The sequence below is a fragment of the Sprattus sprattus genome (assembly GCF_963457725.1).
Source record: "Sprattus sprattus genome assembly, chromosome: 12".
Lineage (NCBI taxonomy): Eukaryota > Metazoa > Chordata > Actinopteri > Clupeiformes > Clupeidae > Sprattus > Sprattus sprattus.
Genome location: NC_137910.1, coordinates 6,695,182 through 6,713,360, shown reverse-complemented (window position 1 = coordinate 6,713,360; position 18,179 = coordinate 6,695,182). Strand labels below are relative to the sequence as shown.

At 46.6% G+C, this 18,179-nt stretch overlaps 1 protein-coding gene across 2 annotated transcripts in view; it reads left to right on the top strand.

The window, feature by feature from the left end:
* Positions 1 to 18,179, top strand: part of nt5c2a (5'-nucleotidase, cytosolic IIa) — a 40,838-nt gene that overhangs the window by 19,270 nt on the left and 3,389 nt on the right. For both annotated transcript variants that reach the window (XM_080848888.1, XM_080848889.1), the window contains 5 exons: positions 14,965 to 15,031; positions 15,723 to 15,893; positions 17,001 to 17,052; positions 17,568 to 17,628; positions 17,809 to 17,985. In XM_080848888.1, the coding sequence (XP_080705014.1) occupies positions 14,965 to 15,031; positions 15,723 to 15,893; positions 17,001 to 17,052; positions 17,568 to 17,628; positions 17,809 to 17,985 (528 nt within the window). The remainder of the gene's footprint in view (positions 1 to 14,964; positions 15,032 to 15,722; positions 15,894 to 17,000; positions 17,053 to 17,567; positions 17,629 to 17,808; positions 17,986 to 18,179) is intronic.

The window sequence follows — 18,179 nt, the reverse complement described above, 5'->3', positions numbered from 1 at the left end:
TGAGTAATAGCCCTACAAGGAGAACTGTGAATATCACCTTTAACACCAATGCTCCTGCTCTCATCATGGGTTCCCACACATTGTCCCTCACTGTCTCATATGCCACTACTGCAGCCTCTTTTACCTTTACTCCTGCATACGTTACTGAGGCCCCTAGCATTATTCCGAAGGCTATCATCTGATTTTTCAAGCTTGGTCCTTTGTTTTGAGAGTTCCACGTGAGGCTGTAGCATTGATTCATGTTTCTTTTATTAGGGTTTCTATGGTAAAATTTGGGGAGAATTTCTGTGCCTTCTCGAAATTGGTTTAGATTTCCCGTGATTGACTTGGGTCCTACTAGGGTGGTTACCCAACCGGGCAGGTCCCTGGGGCGGAAGGCACCTGGGAATGGGTAGCTTCCACATCCCCAGTATATCTTTCCTAGCTTCACCCGCCATTGCCAGGCCCGAGGGCTGAGGTCTAGAATCATGTTTGTGTTGCACTCCTCTAGTGATTTTAACTCTAATTCTCCTGTAGACATATCTACTCGGGAGAAGAGATTTGCACACTGGGTTTTGTTGGGCCACGTCAGAGTGTGTTGTCTCGCATATTGACGTTCTTCTTCTGGTCCATTTTTCTCTTTGTCTACTCCAATCCCCGCTTCTTTATGTATCTGTTTGTATATTTCTTCCGAGTCTCGGAATTGTAAGTCATGTCCTTTGACTCGCCTGGTTAGCAGGAGCTGTTCTTCTAACTGTACTCCCGCTTTGTAGTATTTTTCTATGCTGAACCCGAGTGCTTGATCAGCTATCTGTTGCCCATCGGGAACCATTCTCCAGCCTATCTTATAATGTACAGGCGCCACTGACCTAAGGTATCTTCGGCCCGGCCCTTTTGGGTCACATGGGCCTTGGCCCTTGCCTCCACAGCTGGTGATTCCTCGGTTCTCGTATTGTCTTGCGTGCCATGTGGCTACCGGTGCGTTTTCTGGCAACGCGCTCACTAGTCTATAGACTAGTTCCTCCCCTACCTTTTCTACTAAAACCGGGGGAATCTGTATTTTGTTTGGCCCTTCTATTTGGGTCATCCAAGATATCCATTGCCTTGTGAAGAACACTGTGAGTATATGTTCCATCAGGCTCTCTTTGTATATTATATGGCAGGCTTTAAAGGCTTTTAGCCTGCTTGTGTCTTCGGTGAGCACGGTGTATGCCAGGTGTCCTTTATTTACTACTTGTAGTACGTGGCGTTGCCACCGTGGGATGTCCGTGTCGTTATAGTAGGGAGGTTTTTGTTCCCAGTCATCTAAATGTTTTGGTACGTGGAACCCTGTTATATTAATACCTCCCCAGGGCCAGGTACTATTTTGGTTTGTTAAGCACTGAACCATTTCTTGTTCCCATTGTGGGTATTTCTTTTCCATCCATTTTTGCACTGTCTGATTATTGAAGTTGGGAAGCCACATGAACCATTCAGTTCTTATGTTGGAGAGTGTGGTATTGTGTAAGGGTATATTCGGACCCCAATCCCATTCTGGGTACTTGGCTGTTCCGTTACTATCCACTTGGATTGGAGTGGTCATCAGGGTCCATGCGAATGCGCTACCTATCTTAACATTTCTTGCCCCGTACCCGCCTCTCACTTGAGTTTGGCGGGGTTCAAATAAGGCTTTTGGAGTTTCACAGATTTTTATCTCCACTGTTTCATTGGGATGGGGTTTCTTATCATCTACCTCCGGGGAGTATCTTCCCTCATGCCTTTTCTGGAGGTTGGATAGTTCCAGAGTGGTTCCGTTCAGTGTCGCGTGTCCTTTGAATATATTGTATATTGTAGGCCCATCCATGTCATACCCTGGAAAGTATTCCGCGGCTTTGTCTGCTCCGTGTTTCCATATCACATTATTAGTGTAACTTAGCTCTGTTGTCAGGGTAACATTTGAGCCTTCCTTCAAGGCCCCTTTTGGGCATTTGTTTTCTTCTTCTTTGCCATAGGGATCTTCATAGTGTTCCCAGGTGGGGCTTAGTTCTTCCATTATTTCTCTTAAGGATATTTTTCCCCTGGAGTATACAGTTTCTGCCTCCCACTTTGATTGATCTTCTATTTCCGTTGAGAGAGTTAATTCCCATGTTTGTTCTATCTCTATAGCCCCCCTTAACTGAGTGCAATTGCTGTAGATATATGTATCTGGTCCCTTTGAGAGGGCCGTTAAAGGGTCATAGGTGGTTTGTCTCACCTTTCCTTCTGCGCATTGTATGGTCTGATTTTCCTTGGTGATTTTTGTAACTTCTGCTTCTATCTGGTTTCCCTCCTGTTCCCATACTCTGGTGATTTTCACCTCCCATTTGTGGAGTACGGAACCTAATGTTTCTGACACACTCATCCAATCTGGATCCCCGTTATGGCAGATATTGTCCTGTTTAAGTTGAGCGATGTCTAAACAACCGGTGGTGGTTCCATTTGGTTTACACCACGAGTCTTCCCCTACTAATTTCGCTAAACACCAGTCCCACATGGTTGCACAATGTGTGCTATTTCTTTTTCCCTCCTCAGCGGGGCATGTTGTTTCTCTGGACCGATTGGTCATGACCTTTTGTTGTGCTGTGAATGGCTGGCCATTACATCCTTGAAGTATACCATGATCGGGAATTATTAGAGATTTGTTCTCTCTTTTAACTACTGGGCTGTTATAGCTGGTAATTACCAGGCTTTTTTCTAAATAGTGTATTCTTACTTCGGACAACTGGGTGAGCATGATTACCATGATCAGGGACGTCATGGTTAGCAGGACTCCCAATATTACTAATCCCATTGTGGTTTTTCCTGGTGTTTTCCTTTTCTTGGTCTCTTTGCCTTTTGGCTTTCTTCCAATACTTGGGTATCCCTTATTGGTTTGGGCTTTGGAGGTACCCAAGTTCGGGCCTTTAGCCTGCCATTGTGGCTTTTGTTTTGGCCGTCGGTGTTTACCTGCGGCTCTTCCTCTATCCCAATGGGGACGTGATCCAGCATGGTGGAGCGGAGGTTCCTCCATTGCTCCCCCAGATATTGGACACTTGGTATGTAAGTTCCCTGGGAAGCAAGAAGATAACACGTAAATCCAGTGCATTTTGCTAGAGTCCTACACCCTCCCTCGGATCCCATGACTAACTCGGGGACCCCTTTTAGCTCTCTGCTGGGTTTCAAAGCTTTTGGGAAATCTTTTGGATCTCCGGTGTTCCAGTACTTTTCCAAGCCTAATCCTGTCCACTGTTTGTAGTACTTTGTTCGTACTATTTGTATTTCTATTCTCTTATAGGGGTTCTGACGGGGATTTGCCCCTGTCCCTTCCTGATTGTTGGTTATTTCTTTTCCGACTAGGAACATTGATGCTTGTTGAGTCACTTCCAAACGTGAGGTCTTATCTCGGTACAAAGTTCCTGACGTGATCCAGTCGTAGATGTCTTCGGGGATATCTTCTGATGAGGCTATTTCGGCCTCCATTGCGTTTTTCCATTGCTTGGCCCACCCGCCATCTTGCTGCAGGGCTTTTTCTGTTCTTTCGTGTAAGCCGGCCATTTCCCTTCCTCCTCCCAAGAATATGTCGTTCGGATGGGGGGTCTGGTCTGGTTTCACTCGGAACCACCCTGGTCCTTCATCTGGGCTTGTGTACATCCGAGCGTCTGGTGCAAATATCCTCGTGTGGGTCCTAAGATCTGCCCAGGCTTCCTGAATGGCTTTCTGGGTGACCACGGCGTACCCCTTGTACATTTCTCTGATCAGTTGGTTGACCTCCTCGGGGGAGAATTCCATTCCGTTTTGCACGGTCATGCTGGTAGCCTGTCTGACCACTGGGTTGGCTATTGCGTTCATGCAGGACACTAATTGATAGGTATTTGCATAACAGCAATTTCTCGGTCTTCCTACGTGGTCGATTCTGGCCACATTATACCATCCTGCTTCTATTATGTAACAGGTATTGCACCATGTTAATTTTGCTGCCCCTTGTAATTCTACCCCTTCTGTGTAAACGCCTGTTCTAACCGTGCCTGGCTCATTCCTTATGGTGGGTTTTTCCCTTCTTTTTCCCAACCATATGGGGTCGAACACTTTTCTCCCACAGAAGCAACATTCTCCAGGTATGTATCTTCGCCACTTTAATGGTTCCGCTGTTGGTCCATGTCTTTCTCGGACCCCCAACCAGACTATTGCCTGAGGAGGTCCTGCTTTTCTTTGTTCTTCGAGCCCAGAGTAGGGTGGATCTCTTCCTCCGTTTTCTGGTTCGGTTTTTGCTAATTCAGGGGCAGAGATTGAGACCGCCATCTGTCCCCGGGAGAGCAAATTTCCTATATCCGTCATCTGTGAACATTTAAAACACAACACAGGTCAGGTCCCTACCCCCTCTCCTCATCATCATATATCATCCTATATATTCGGTAAATACTTGTTTGGGATGTACTGTCCATTCCTGGTTTTCTACCCGGATCTGGACAGTGTTCCCTGTTCGGCTAAGTAATTCACACTCGTGTATTTTGCCTTCCCTTACCACATGGGCTTTCCCTTTTAGTTTTTCTTTACTTCCCTTACTCCCTGGTTTCTTACTTCGCAGTAAAGGGAGCGTTAGATATTTGTTCAATTTTGATAGTTGCACCGGGAGATCCCATTGTTTGCCTAAATTAGTTCGGATGTATTCTTTCGCTTTTTTAACGGCTCTTTCCGCTATTCCATTAGTGTTGGCTGTGTATGGCACCGAGTATTCCCAGGTTATTCCCTTTTCCATTGCCCACTGTTGGGTTAGGGTTCCCGAGTAACTGGTGGCGTTATCGGACCTAATGATTCGAGTTTCCGGTGTCACCAGGGCCTCTAGGGCCAGCGTGACCGCTCGAGAAGATAAGGTGTTCAGAGGGGCCACTTTGGCTTTGCTAGTGTTATTGCACACCACTATAATAAACCACTTATTATGTTGACCCTTATCGGCTGGTTGTCCGATGTCCGTAGATAATGCGGTCCATTCCTCCTCTCCTTTTCCAATCCTTTGTTCTGGATAGGTCAATAAGGGGAGTCCTTTTCCTGTGATCATACATGCCGTACAATTCTGCTTTATTTTTCTAATTTTCTCCCTTGACCCTTTGATCGAGAGTTTCCAATCTTTTAGTAATCCTTTTATCCTTTCCTGGCCTATGTGGCCGTATTCCTCATGTATGTATTGTAACCAGTCCTCAATCTCTATTTCTTGATACAAACCCTCCCTCCATTGCTTAGGAATAAAGGGTGTTGTAATCCTCCTGGTAGACACATATTCGTCTACTTCTGCGTTACCGGCCTGATCCGAATTGGTAACTGGTTGGTGAGATCTTACATGTCTGGTTTGTACCGTGACTTGTTTCATAAGTTGGGATACTAGTAACCATAGATGTTTATGTTTCATATTCTGTCCCCTACTATTGGTGAAATCTTGTTGTGCCCACCCTCTCAGGTCTTCGTTAATTCCTAGGTACACGTATTCGGAATCCATTACTATTCCTATGTGTTTTATCTTGGTTTGTATTGCGTCCACCATGGCCTCGGTGACCGCTTGTAACTCTGCTGTTTGTACCGAGTCTAGTATTTCTCCTTTTTTCCGTTTCATTGTGGTTCCTTGCACTTTCTTTATGTATCCCCACCTCGCGTGGTATTCAGACTTACAGTCTTTGTTTGATCCATCCGTATAGTATACAATAATGGGCCAATCCAGTGGTTTTGCTTCAATTATTTTTCGTTTCTCAGGTTGTGCATCTTTTGTGAACACTCTTATTGTGTCATCTTGCATCATTAAGTTCCACTTTCCCCACCTGGAAGATTGCGCAATATGAGTGTCTTGTGTGTTCTTATTTGCTTCCTTAATGGCTGGGTCATTTGTTTTTACCCATATCTCTTCTTCCCCTGCCATCATTCGGATGTAGGGTAGGAATTTGTGAATCACTGTGAGGGCTTTTTCTACCTCTGTGAATTTTTCCTCAGGGCCCTTCCAGGCCATTGATTTCACCGCTACTAACTGTTTGGGCTTGCTGTTATACAGCCATAGGGTTGAGCCCCCTTGCGTGTGTTCGTAATAGACTTCCAATGGGGTTTCGTTCCTAGGGGCCAGTTTTACTTGTACTGATCGAGCATACTCTATCAGGTCCCCGGCCATTTTCTGTTCCTTTTCCGTTAATTCTCTATCATTGGTCTTAATTTTTCGTTGTCCGGGTACCTTAGTTCTGAGTCCTGCTTTTAGTTGGTGCAACGGTCTCGCGCGTTCCGCATAGTGTGTCATGAATCCTGCTATGAATTCTAATTTTCCTAATACTTGTTCCAAGGCAATCACGGTTTTCGGAATCTGGACTTTCTCCAAGTATTCCTTCGTTACCTCTTTGTATCCATCATTCAATTCGAAACCCAGATATTTACATTTGTTGGTGAGGAATTCACATTTTTTCAGGCCTATGACCAATCCGGCCGCCGCCACTTTTTCTATTACTTGTTCCAGGATTTCCAGGTTTTTCTCCGGAGTATCGCTAGATATAAGTATGTCGTCAATGTAGATCAAACAATCAATATCTGCCAATAGGTCATTCATCCTGTGTTGGAATACATTTGGTGCATTGCGAAATCCTTGTGGAAGTCTTGTCCAAACAAATGATTTGCCTTTTATTTGAAAGCACGTTTTTTCCATGGATTCTTCATCTAGTGGTATTGACCAGAATCCGTTTTTTAAATCTAAGGTAGTTAACCATTTTCCTATTTTCATCCTGCCAAGAGTTTTCTGTGCGTTAATGAGCTGTGCTTCATCTTTCCTGGTTTTTAAATTCAAATTTCTCAAATCGTGTGCAATCCTTATAGATCCATCCGGTTTTTCCACCGGTCGGAGTGGCATCATACATGGTGGGACCGCAATGGGTTTTATGATCCCTTCCTTTTCTAAATCCTGTATGATTTCCCATAGTTGTCCCTCCACTTTTCCTCCGGGCGTATAGTACACATTTCGGTCGACTCCGGGCATGTTTGCCGGTATATGGTATGGTTCTCCTATCACCATTTTCCCAGCATGGTGGGCATGTTCTGCATACTTCCCTTTCGAGAGTACAGCTCTCAATCGGTCCTGATATTCTTTTGGTACCTTAGCCACCTTTTGATCAATCAATGTTTGATTTTCAATTCTCCTAATTTTCATCATTCTTGATAGGTCATTTATTCCTAACAGGTTTTCTGGGCCTACAAAATATCTCAGCCCGCTCCTATCTTCATATATCTTTTGCGTGCACAAGGTTCCATCTGCCATTCTTAAATGGCATGTGCCAATTGTTTTATCGTTTGGGTGTTCTTGAGTCTTACTACTCATTTCTGCCCCGGTGTCGACCAAATAGTCTACACCATCAACCACCCCTCTTATTTCTTTGCCTGTCCAGTATGCCCTTTTTTCAATTGCTTCAATCGGCGTTTCTCTTTTTTCTGTGCTTGGACTGCGTGATGATGCTCTGGATTCCACTTCAATGTCCATGCATCCAGTTTGGCGTACCATTCGTTCCTTTCCTCCTGTGTCATTGCAGCCTTCGCCTCGTCTGATGCATACGGGCATGTCTCGTTGCATTCTGGATCTTTCGATTCCCACCATTTGCCCGGATTGTAGCTCTGTTCCTCTTGTGCAAATATTTCCTCTGAATACTGAAGCGTTGAGCCTTTCTTCTGGGTATTTTTCTCTGTGCTCACCGCTCGGACAGCCTTTTGTCCTGTTGTCCCCTGATTTGTTTGCGGACCGGATTTTTTGACTGGACCTCCGGGTGGTCCGGGCTGCCCGTTTTTTGCCTTAACCATGCTTGTCATATGGTCATAGGCAGTGAGCTCGTTGTTTTTCTCTTGTGCAGTCATTCTACGCCAACGTGAAGCTAGAGCGAATCCTCCCTTGCATTGTTTCAGGAATCTCTCTTGACTTATGACCGAGGCCCCTTTGCTAATCAGTGACCTTATTGCCACAGCTAGAGTCACTTTTCCTTCCGCGACTCCTTTGGTTAACTCTTCTATGGTTTTGTCTAGGATGTCCTCTCCTGGGGTGGGGCCTATGTTGGCTACCATATCGGATAGAGTCAGTCCCAGAGGTACGGTCACATTGTGCTTTATACGCACTACCTGTGCTACTGCCGGGTCGTCTAGGTTTATGCACAGCTCGGTGCATTTTCTTAGATATTCTATGTCGGACATATCTTTGGGTTTATCTGGCAGGACTTTGAGTGCCAATTTTCCCATCGGTCCGTGATGGGCCGTGTTGGTACTACTGGGCATCCCCATCATGGACTGGTTCCATCGATCCGGTGGTGGCTCTCTGCTGTCCTGTGGATAGTATTGTCCTGGATCGTCATACCCTTCTTGTTCCGGGTTATTCTCTTCCTGTGCTCCCTGGTGTCTGCCCTGGGTCAGAGGGTTGAGTTCTCTTCGTCCAGTTTGTTCTGAGGGTCCGGGAACTAGGGGAGGGTGCCCTGCCTCAGCTTGTCCTGTGTTTATGGGTCCCGCAGGCCCTCTTCCTGCCTTGTATCCTTCCATGTAGGATTTTACAGACTGGTCCCCTCTTTCACATCTTTCTCTGTAGTAGTCAAAACCCTGATTCATCCATGCGGTTTTCCATGGTTTTGTGACTTTTGGTTTGTTCCACACTTCTCTGGAGGTGGGCATTGCTGGCAGCCACCTTACTTCGTCTTGGGACACACCATACCAAGTTGGTGTGTCCCAATCTAGTGGAGGGGGCATATCTGTTCCTTCCCATAAGGGGTGGAAAGGTGAACCGTCTTTCAAGGTGTATTCTACATCTCGGTTTACTGGGGGATTGGGAGTATATTGGTCATACCCTATCCTTGGTAGACCTTGTAGGTGTTTACCTCGGGTCCTCCTGACCACTCCCTCCAGGATTGGTTGGCCTTCTTCTGGGTCTGTGGCCATTGTTAAGCCTTGCGGTAAGTTTCTTACTGGGAGTAGGTCCGCATTCCTTGGAGTGCTTTCCCTTGGTGGGCTCCGGACTGGAGAGAGTATGCTTCTTAGCGGGTATCCAGGCTCGGGTAATGGGGATACCCCTCTTGGTAATCCCCATTGCTGGCTTTGTCTGGCTCGCATTCTGGCTGGGTCAGGGGCCTCCTGGGGCACTTCTCCCTGGTTATCCTCAAAAGTCACTCTTGCCCATGTGCGCTGGGGTTCAGCTGACCTTGGTCTCTCTCGGTAGGGTGGCCCTTGGTTTGTACTTTGGGTGTTTTGTACCCATTCTCTTATTTCGACTGGAGAGTAGGATTCTCCTGCCCTTCTATGTGGTTCTCTGCCTGGCCATACCTCTTGGTGCGGCTCTGGTTCTGGATAGACATCGTAAGTCCGTCCTGGTGACTGGGGGTTGTTATAACATGATTCCGGAGTATAGGGGGTACAGTGGTTTTGGTTTGTCGGGTTCACCCCGGGATTTTGGGCCGGGCGAGGGGCCGCTGGGATGTGTCTGGGAGTTATATACGGTGGTATATACGGGTGTGATCGGATGAGTTGTGGTGGTAGTGAGCGTGGGCTCTGTCTGGGCTGGGGTGAGTGTGTCGGTGAATGGGGTAGGGAGCGTGGTGCCGGCCGTGGGGTATAGGGATTCAGGGGTCCTGGTGTGACGGGTAGTGTGGGTTGCATAGGGTGGGGTAGTTGTGGGTCTGGCAGTGGGTTAGGTTGAGGTAGGTGTATTGGTTGGGGGTGAGATATAGGGTTAGGTTGAGTTAGGTGTATCGGTTGGGGATGGGATAGAGGGTTAGGTTGAGGTAGGTGTATTGGTTGGGGATGGGATAGAGGGTTAGGTTGAGGTAGGTGTATCGGTTGGGGGTGGGATAGAGGGTTAGGTTGAGGTTCAGGGTTGGAGGGGGGTAACGGGTATCGGAAAGAAGCGAAAGGGGGTAAAGGGTGTGTGGGAGCGACCGGCTGGGGAATGCTAGGGGGAGGGGGGGGGTCTGGGGTTGGGTGAGGTTGCTGCTGCGGGTGGGGCCATGGTAAGGGATGGAACTGGGTGCTGGGCACGGTTCTAGGGGTCTCCTGGTGTGACGGGGGGCGAGCAGGAAGGGGGAATGGCCCTCCCATGGGTGGCATGGTGGGGTACTCTTCTTCCTCCTCGTATTCGTCTGTGGCTTGTGCTGTCGTACCGTCCCATTCGGTGTAATCGGCTGTGGAGGGTACGGTTGCGTACACATGTTGTGAGTTAGGCCCTTCACTTTCTGTAAGCGGTGGTCTGGAGTGCCTTGATAAAGTTAGTCCTTCTCTTTCGAGGTGCTCTGCTAAGGCTTGTGCAGTGTGGACGAGCCCCCACTCAGTGTGAGTGTTCTGGGTGGGCTCATCTATCAGGTTGCTGTACAGAGGGGTCGAGGGCCCCTCTTCTTCCTCCTCCATCGCTTCTGAGTTCCTTTGGTGTGGTTCCCAGTTCTGAATCTCCCTGGCCAACATTCTAACATCCCCTTCATCTTTTCCTACTAAATGTATTTCAAAATGTGGTCTTTGCTCCATTAGAGCCCCTGCTGGTATCGTGTCTAGTAAGAACCTTATCATTTCTTCTGTGCTGGCTCTTCTATATTCTAGGCCCTCTCTGGTAGTGGTGACTACCAGAGTCCGGGCCCGGCTGGTGGCCGTGTGAAAAAGAGCTGTCTCCCACATGGTTGCTAGTTCTCCGGTTATACGCCCCGGGGCATTGGGCCCCAGGTGGGTTCCTCGAGGGGAGCGCATATGGGTTTCTGGTGAGATCCCATAGAGGCATAATCCTGCCCCTAGATTCCCTGTCCAAAACTCTCCCCTCTGGTCTCTGACCACTTGGTTAAGATCTCGGGTGTGGTAGGTCTGAGGGGGGGGACCCTGTCCGAGTCGTTCTCCCCTTGCCCTCATTTCGTCATGTTCAGTTTGTATTTGACAGAAGTGTCTGTCGAAAGTGCTGGTTATTCGTGTTCTGCTACTCTGGGGTGTCAGTTGTTTCAAAACTACCCCTTGTGGGCCTTTGGCCACCCGGTTTAGACCTTCTGCCCCTTCCGCAATGTACGGTATTAGATAGAAGGGCTGATCTGGGTCGCCTTCAGGGGCAGGTTCCAAGTCACGACTCTGATAGACCCGTATTACCCAGGGGGTTATCTCATCCTGGGGGCCTCTAAGTATGGTTTTTGAGTTGTTTGGGTTGTTACCCATGTGTCCGTTTTGTAGAGTGGGCCTCCCATTTGGGTAGCCTACTCCGTCCGGCAAACTTCCTGGTCCTGCTCCCCTTGGAGGCACATATGTACCTGTTTCATCCGGCCCTTCCCCCCTGTATCTCGGGTCCCATAACGTCTGTGTCCGAGTTATCGGGTTTAGGTTGTATGATTCTCCCCCCACCCATATTTGAGTGGGGGTCTCCCATGTGGATTCTTGTATGGCATTCTGCCTCTCATTGTTGTGAGGATACAAGCGGGGTAGGTCACTGGGGTTATTGGGAGACGCCAATGGGGCTTCTTCTCCTACCTGTTGGTTATGAACTCCCGGTGTTATACGCGGGGTGTTTGCTATGTGTGGGTTCCCCTGATGAGGGGTAGCCCCTGCTGGGTCTGGTCTTCCCCATTCTGGGTACTGTTCTGCAGAATATATCACAGAGTTATTAGGAAAAGATGCTGCTTCCTCTCCTCTCTCTTGGTTAGGAGCGCCCGGTATTAGACGCGGGGTGTTTGCTATCTGTCTGACACCACTTCCCCATTCTGGGTACTGTTCCGCAGAATATATCACAGAGTTATTAGGAAAAGATGCTGCTTCCTCTCCTCTCTCTTGGTTAGGAGCGCCCGGTATTAGACGCGGGGTGTTTGCTATATGTGGGTTCCCCTGATGAGGGGTAGCCCCTGCTGGGTCTAGTTTTCCCCATTCTTTTAGGACTCGAGTATACTGTTCCGCAGAATATATCACGAGGAACCATTCAGTGTGTAAATTTTGGCTGGTCATGTCTCGTAGATATTCAAGGCTATCTCTTTCAGAGTACCCAAACACCCCTGTCCCCATCAAGGGTATTAATACCTCCTGGATAGGGTTTGTTTCATTGGTGTTTACCAATCTGGCATAGTCTCCAATAGATGGCTCTTAAATGGCTTCTAGCGTTAACTACCCTGTCTCTGGGTTCGTAACATGCCTGTAGGCACACCACTACTTTGGGATCCCCGGTGCTGACTGGTAATAGAGTGAGTGGGGCTAAGGGTAATCCTTCCCCTCGTGCCGTTTCATCTCTTTGCCGTTGGAAAACCTCCGGCCACCTATTTTTTAGAGCCTCCGCCACTCCGGCATTATGCAGTAGATTGGTATTAGCCGCATTCACCACCATTTGTGGTCCTTGTCCTACCTCTATCCATGCTATGTTCCCTTGGACCAGGCGTAGGTTGGGCCCCAGGCGGTGTTCCCTTAAGGGAGCCCGGGGTACCATGACCACCTCCCCATTGTCTGAGGGGGCTTCGGATGACTGGCTCATCCTTTCAGTCCTTGGTTGGAGCCCTCCCTCCCCCTGGTCCAATCCTAGACTTCGTGTTGCGAAGTCAGATCCCTTGAGCGGACTTTTTTAATACTTAAGTTAACCTAGGCTTCGTTTACTCGTTCTTAAAAACCCAAGGGGGGGTTCTGATTTATTAATAGTAATCGTCTTATCTCATGGATAGTCGCACTCCGGTTCTTGGACACTTTCAGTGTCTTAGTGGTTCCTGGTTCAGATTTCCTTGTTCTCTTTTTCAAGCGTATCGTTCCAGCGTCACTTCAAGCCCTGAATGCTCACTGTTTGAAATGTCAAAATGTCCTGGCTTGGTTCGCCATGTAGAAGGATTCCCCTGTTAACTTTTTGGAAGATTATTAGAGGATTAATCCCACTCCAAGTATCGTCCTATTTACTAAACAGGAATTATGACATTTCTTCTCTATTGGATTTGTTTAATCCTCCTATACAGCCTATACCTTAATACCTTAATACCTTTCGGCCTCTGGTACTATCTCTAATTAAACATATGATGAAGAGGAGTACAATGGGGCCTGGGACCGTGGTCTGCCCGTGTTAAAACTAAGAATATAAAGTTGCTCTTCCCGAGTGCACAGGAAAGGGGCCCCTTCTGCTTACCCTGAAAGGTGTTGCTCGGTCCTTCCTGTAGCAGTCGCAGCAAATGTGCTGGATGAAGAAGTGAGCCTTTTAGAAGAAGTAGTTCTCTCTCGAAGTTGAAGTGTTAAAAGTAGGTTTAGTTTATTTGTAAAAAGGTAACAATGGTTACAGATAAAAAGTATAAAAGTTAGTAAGGATTACTTGTAAAGAGTAAAATAAAGAAGTAGCTATATAAAAGTATATTGCTTAAATGTGCAGTAAGAATCTCAAAGCATATGGCTATGAATTCAGTCCGAACGAACCTATGCGAGGCTTTCCTCCAGATATATATAGCAAAAGCATCGTGATCTTTTACGTCACTGTCATTTCATACATTTTTATTGTCTTATTTGGGCATCTGTTTGCTTATTGGCTTTCTTAACATACAACATAACATAATCACATGTTTTGTTCACTGCGTGTCATAACACATCCTGTCATTGCCATTTATGGTCTACATCCTGTTTTGGCCATTTATGGTCTATGTCCTGTTTTGGCCATTTATGGTCTATGTCCTGTCTGGTATGGGCCTCTTCCTCTGCGTGGGTAAGGATGTTCTCTATAGCGATGGCTCGTTGCAAAACTTGATACACAAACTTCAGCATATCTCCGCTCAGCTCGGCCAGTGGTTTCTTGCATGCTGCGCAATCGTTCGACAGAACTGGCAGTAAGTCTTGCCATTTGCCAAACAGCAGATTAAACAGAGCTTTTGCCATATTCAGGATAGTACATCGCATTTTAAAACAAACAAATACTTGTCATTAACATAAACACAAAGTGCCATGAACTGGAAGAACCACTCCAGGTTTTGCATTTTTAAAGGAACTTCTAGTTCCTCTCCTAAACTGTCCTGAGCATTGTTCCCTTTTGTCTCAGAATCAGAAACAAATTAATTGTCAAGTAGGTATACGCCTACCTGAAATTTGCTCTGGTGTATGGGTGCAATACAGTAAACATAAACATAAAATACACACACAATAAGAACTACACATAACATAAAACATAGAAACACACTAAGTACTACACATAACATAAGTACTACAGATAGAACACAGTATGGAAACAGATATATAACAAAAGTGAGAGGTAAAATGCAAAAAATGCGGCACAGGAGTGCAAAAGTGAGTGTGCAATGTGCAGTGTGCAATGTAAAGAAGTGGAATGGGATGCATGGATGGCCTAACATCTCTCTTATTGTAGTTGAGCTTTAATTCTGGTTAATGTATTGTGAAGACCTCCCAGCACAATACTTTGGCATCCGTGCCACCAGTGTCATTGTGCTCTGGAAACAACAGGATTCTATTTTGGTTTGTGGTCTGGAAAGAGCATTAATGAACAGTGTCTTGAAAGTGATTGGATCAACTCCTAGTGAAAACTGAGCTTGTGAGATCTCATCTGGCAACAGCGTGTTCTGTCCTTCGTGAGTTCATCCACGTAATCTCTGATAGAGCAGATCCCATAGCAGCATCTCTGCCAAGCAGTTCACACACACTGGCATGGTCCTAGAGAGATGTCATATCTCAGTGCTTCCACTTTGTCAACTTAACCTTAAGAAAACATATTAGTTCCATTATCAAGGGTTTCCTGACTATAATCCCAGTGAAACCTGATCTGCCGAATGTCAGCCTCACGCCACAAATCCTCGATGGCTACAGATGAACTCAAGACAGATCTGGAGTCCCAACAAACCCCAAATACAATGGCATAAAAATAAGCAATCAAAGTGGCAGAAAAACATAACAAAACATTAGGCAATTCAACGTTAAGGGACATACGTGACAAGTGATATTACGTGCTCAAGCTATACCCATGATAACCCTGCTGCTGTTTTGCGACAGGAGTGAGTGTGCTGATGGTGCTTTGACGGTTCATTTTTGCAGGTCACTGGTCGTCTGAAGATTGGAACCTACACAGGGCCTCTTGCGCATGGCATCGTGTACTCTGGAGGTAAGCCAGAGACTTCTACAGATCATGCACTTAGGACAACAGTACAGCTAAAGTCACTTAGGACAACAGTACAGCTAAAGACACTTAGGACAACAGTACAGCGGAAGAGACTTAGGGTAACAGTACAGCTTAAGACACTTAGGACAACAGTACAGCTTAAGACACTTAGGACAACAGTACAGCTTAAGACACTTAGGACAACAGTACAGCTAAAGACACTTAGGACAACAGCACAGCGGAAGAGACTTAGGACAACAGTACAGCTAAAGACACTTAGGACAACAGTACAGCTTAAGACAATTAGGACAACATTACTGCTTAAGACACTTAGGACAACAGTACAGCTTAAGACACTTAGGGTAACAGTACAGCTTAAGACACTTAGGACTACAGTACAGCTACAGTACACCTAAGAGACTACAGTACAGCTACAGTACACCTAAGAGTCTTAGGGCAACTGCTAAGGGCTGTACTATTCTGTACTATTCCCACTTTTATTCAGCTATGCTTTTAGTTCTTATTTGATTCATGCTTTTTATTATGTTTTTCTTTTCCTGAGCTTGGGAAAAGCATTGTATGCTGACCTACTGTTGTCCACATCTCTCAAGACCTCTTAATCCGCCCTTTCCTACGTAGCCAGATCCTTTCAGCACCTAGTTAATGAAAAGAACGGCATGCACTCCCTCCCCAGGTTCCTCTGACATCGTGTGCGACCTGCTGGGATCCAAAGGAAAGGACATCCTGTACATCGGAGACCACATCTTTGGCGACATTCTCAAGTGCAAGAAGCGTCAGGGCTGGAGGACCTTCCTGGTGATCCCCGAGATGGCCCAGGAGCTACACGTGTGGACGGACAAGAGCGGTCAGTCGCAGCCCTCCCTCTCCCAGACCCATTTAGAATGTATTGGTTTATTAAGAAGCATACAAAAATGATCATCAACATCAATTATCATCAACAATTATCATTATCAAAAGCCACACAGTCACACACACACACACACACACACACACACACACACACACACACACACACACACACACACACACACACACACACACACACACAGAACAAGCCATCAGCAGACAACGTGATTTATGAAGCAACAACATACTAGTGAAGCAAACACAAAACAAAAACAAGATAAATATAATTTAGCAATACAATTACAACGAAAAGAATACAATTTAGCAATACAAATACCAAATACAAAAAAATGTGCATATCTTAAAGAGCAAAAGTGAACACTAGTGTTGAAAAAAGAAGACCAATAATATGACAAATACAAGGTGCAGTAGTACCATTTGAGAGGGTCGAGCTGGGGCGATATTTGTTTAGCAATCAGGTGGATTTCTGCTCATCATACTGGTAAGCATCGGTGTGTGAAGTACAACGGCTTTAACCTCCCAAACAGCCAGACCCTTGGCCTGCTGCACAGGTAGTCAAACAGCTTGAAGCTGGTGTAGGGACACAACTCTAGACTGTTCCACTGTGAAGGAAGAGACCTCTGGAAATGAAACTGGTTGGAAAAAGGTGAAGGCTATATAGGACAGAGAAGATTTTTTTTCCATGAGCTTGGCATTGATTTGCGGGTGGCTAGCTGCCAACCTAGCAGGATTATAACTAAAAGGTTGTTACTATTTAAGCTCAAAAACCAATGAAATTACACCCCTCTCTTCCATGCACTTGAAGCACCATGTGAAATAGCTTGGTCCGAGCCACTATGTTTGTGTCTCATTTACAGGGCCAGGACTAATAACGTCCTTTGGAGGATGGCCCCAGCAACATGCTGTTTGTACTGGTGTCAACATAGTTTGTCCAAAGATATGTTAAGGCATGGGGACAGAAATAGAACTGACAGAAAAAGGATATGTTGCAGCATTCAAGGACCGACTCACTACTCTGACCCCCTTTTCTCTTTTTCTCTTGTTTGTCTGTCCCTGTCTCTCTCTCTCTCTCTCTTTTCTACAGCACTGTTTGAGGAGCTACAGAGCCTGGACATATTCCTTGCAGAGCTCTACAAGTGAGTGAAAACTCACATGTACCATGACTATGCCTTCTCGCGTTCTGTGTGCGTGTGCGTGTGCATGTGCGTGTGCGTGTGTGTCCCTGTCTGACTGTTCTAGAGAGGCAGTTGGAGACTGTGTACCCAATGCGTTCACTCAAAGGCCATTGGTCAGACTGATAAGAGTGAAACGCATTCCATGCTATTTATAACAGCTCATCTCACCCCTTCTCCTCCTAATGTTTTTGCTCCCTACACTACATCGATCCCTCGCTCTCGCTCTCGCTCTCTCTCTCTCTCTCTCTCTCTCTCTCTCTCTCTCTCTCTCTCTCTCTCTCTCTCTCTCTCTCTCTCTCTCTCTCTCTCTCTCTTTCTTCTGTTCCTTTCTCTCTCCCTCTCTTGCACTTGTCCATCTTTCCCTCCTTATCTCTCACACATACACTTCCCCCAACATTTCCATCTTGCCTCCCTTTCACTTTTTCTCTCTCTTCCCCCCTTTTCTCCCTCTTGTCACTCTCTCTCTCTCTCTCCAGACATTTGGACAGCAGTAGCAATGAGAGACCTGACATCAGCTCCCTCCAGAGGAGGATTAAGGTAAGACACAAACCAGTACAGAAATAAAACGGGGAACCGTGAACATACACACACTTTCACATTCATAACAAAGCCAAGTCAACCAGTAGTCAGCTGTCAGCACTCAGTAGACGGCAAGAAGCATGATGGGCTTCTGTTTCCATGAAGCATTCAGTGTGAGCCTGATGTCATTTCCTGCAGAAAGTGACCCACGACATGGACATGTGCTACGGCATGATGGGAAGCCTGTTCCGCAGCGGCTCGCGGCAGACGCTGTTCGCCTCGCAGGTGATGCGCTACGCCGACCTGTACGCCTCTTCCTTCATCAACATGCTCTACTACCCCTTCAGCTACCTGTTCAGAGCCGCCCACGTGCTGGTGAGTGCCCCCCTCCTCACTCACTCGCCCGCCACTGCCGCCCACGCATTATTCAGCCACCAGCAACAAGGGTTGTGTCCAGATACACGCACACATACATACACACACATACATACATACACACACACACACACACACACACACACACACACACACACACAGAGAGAGGCACACAGACACACACACACTGGTTA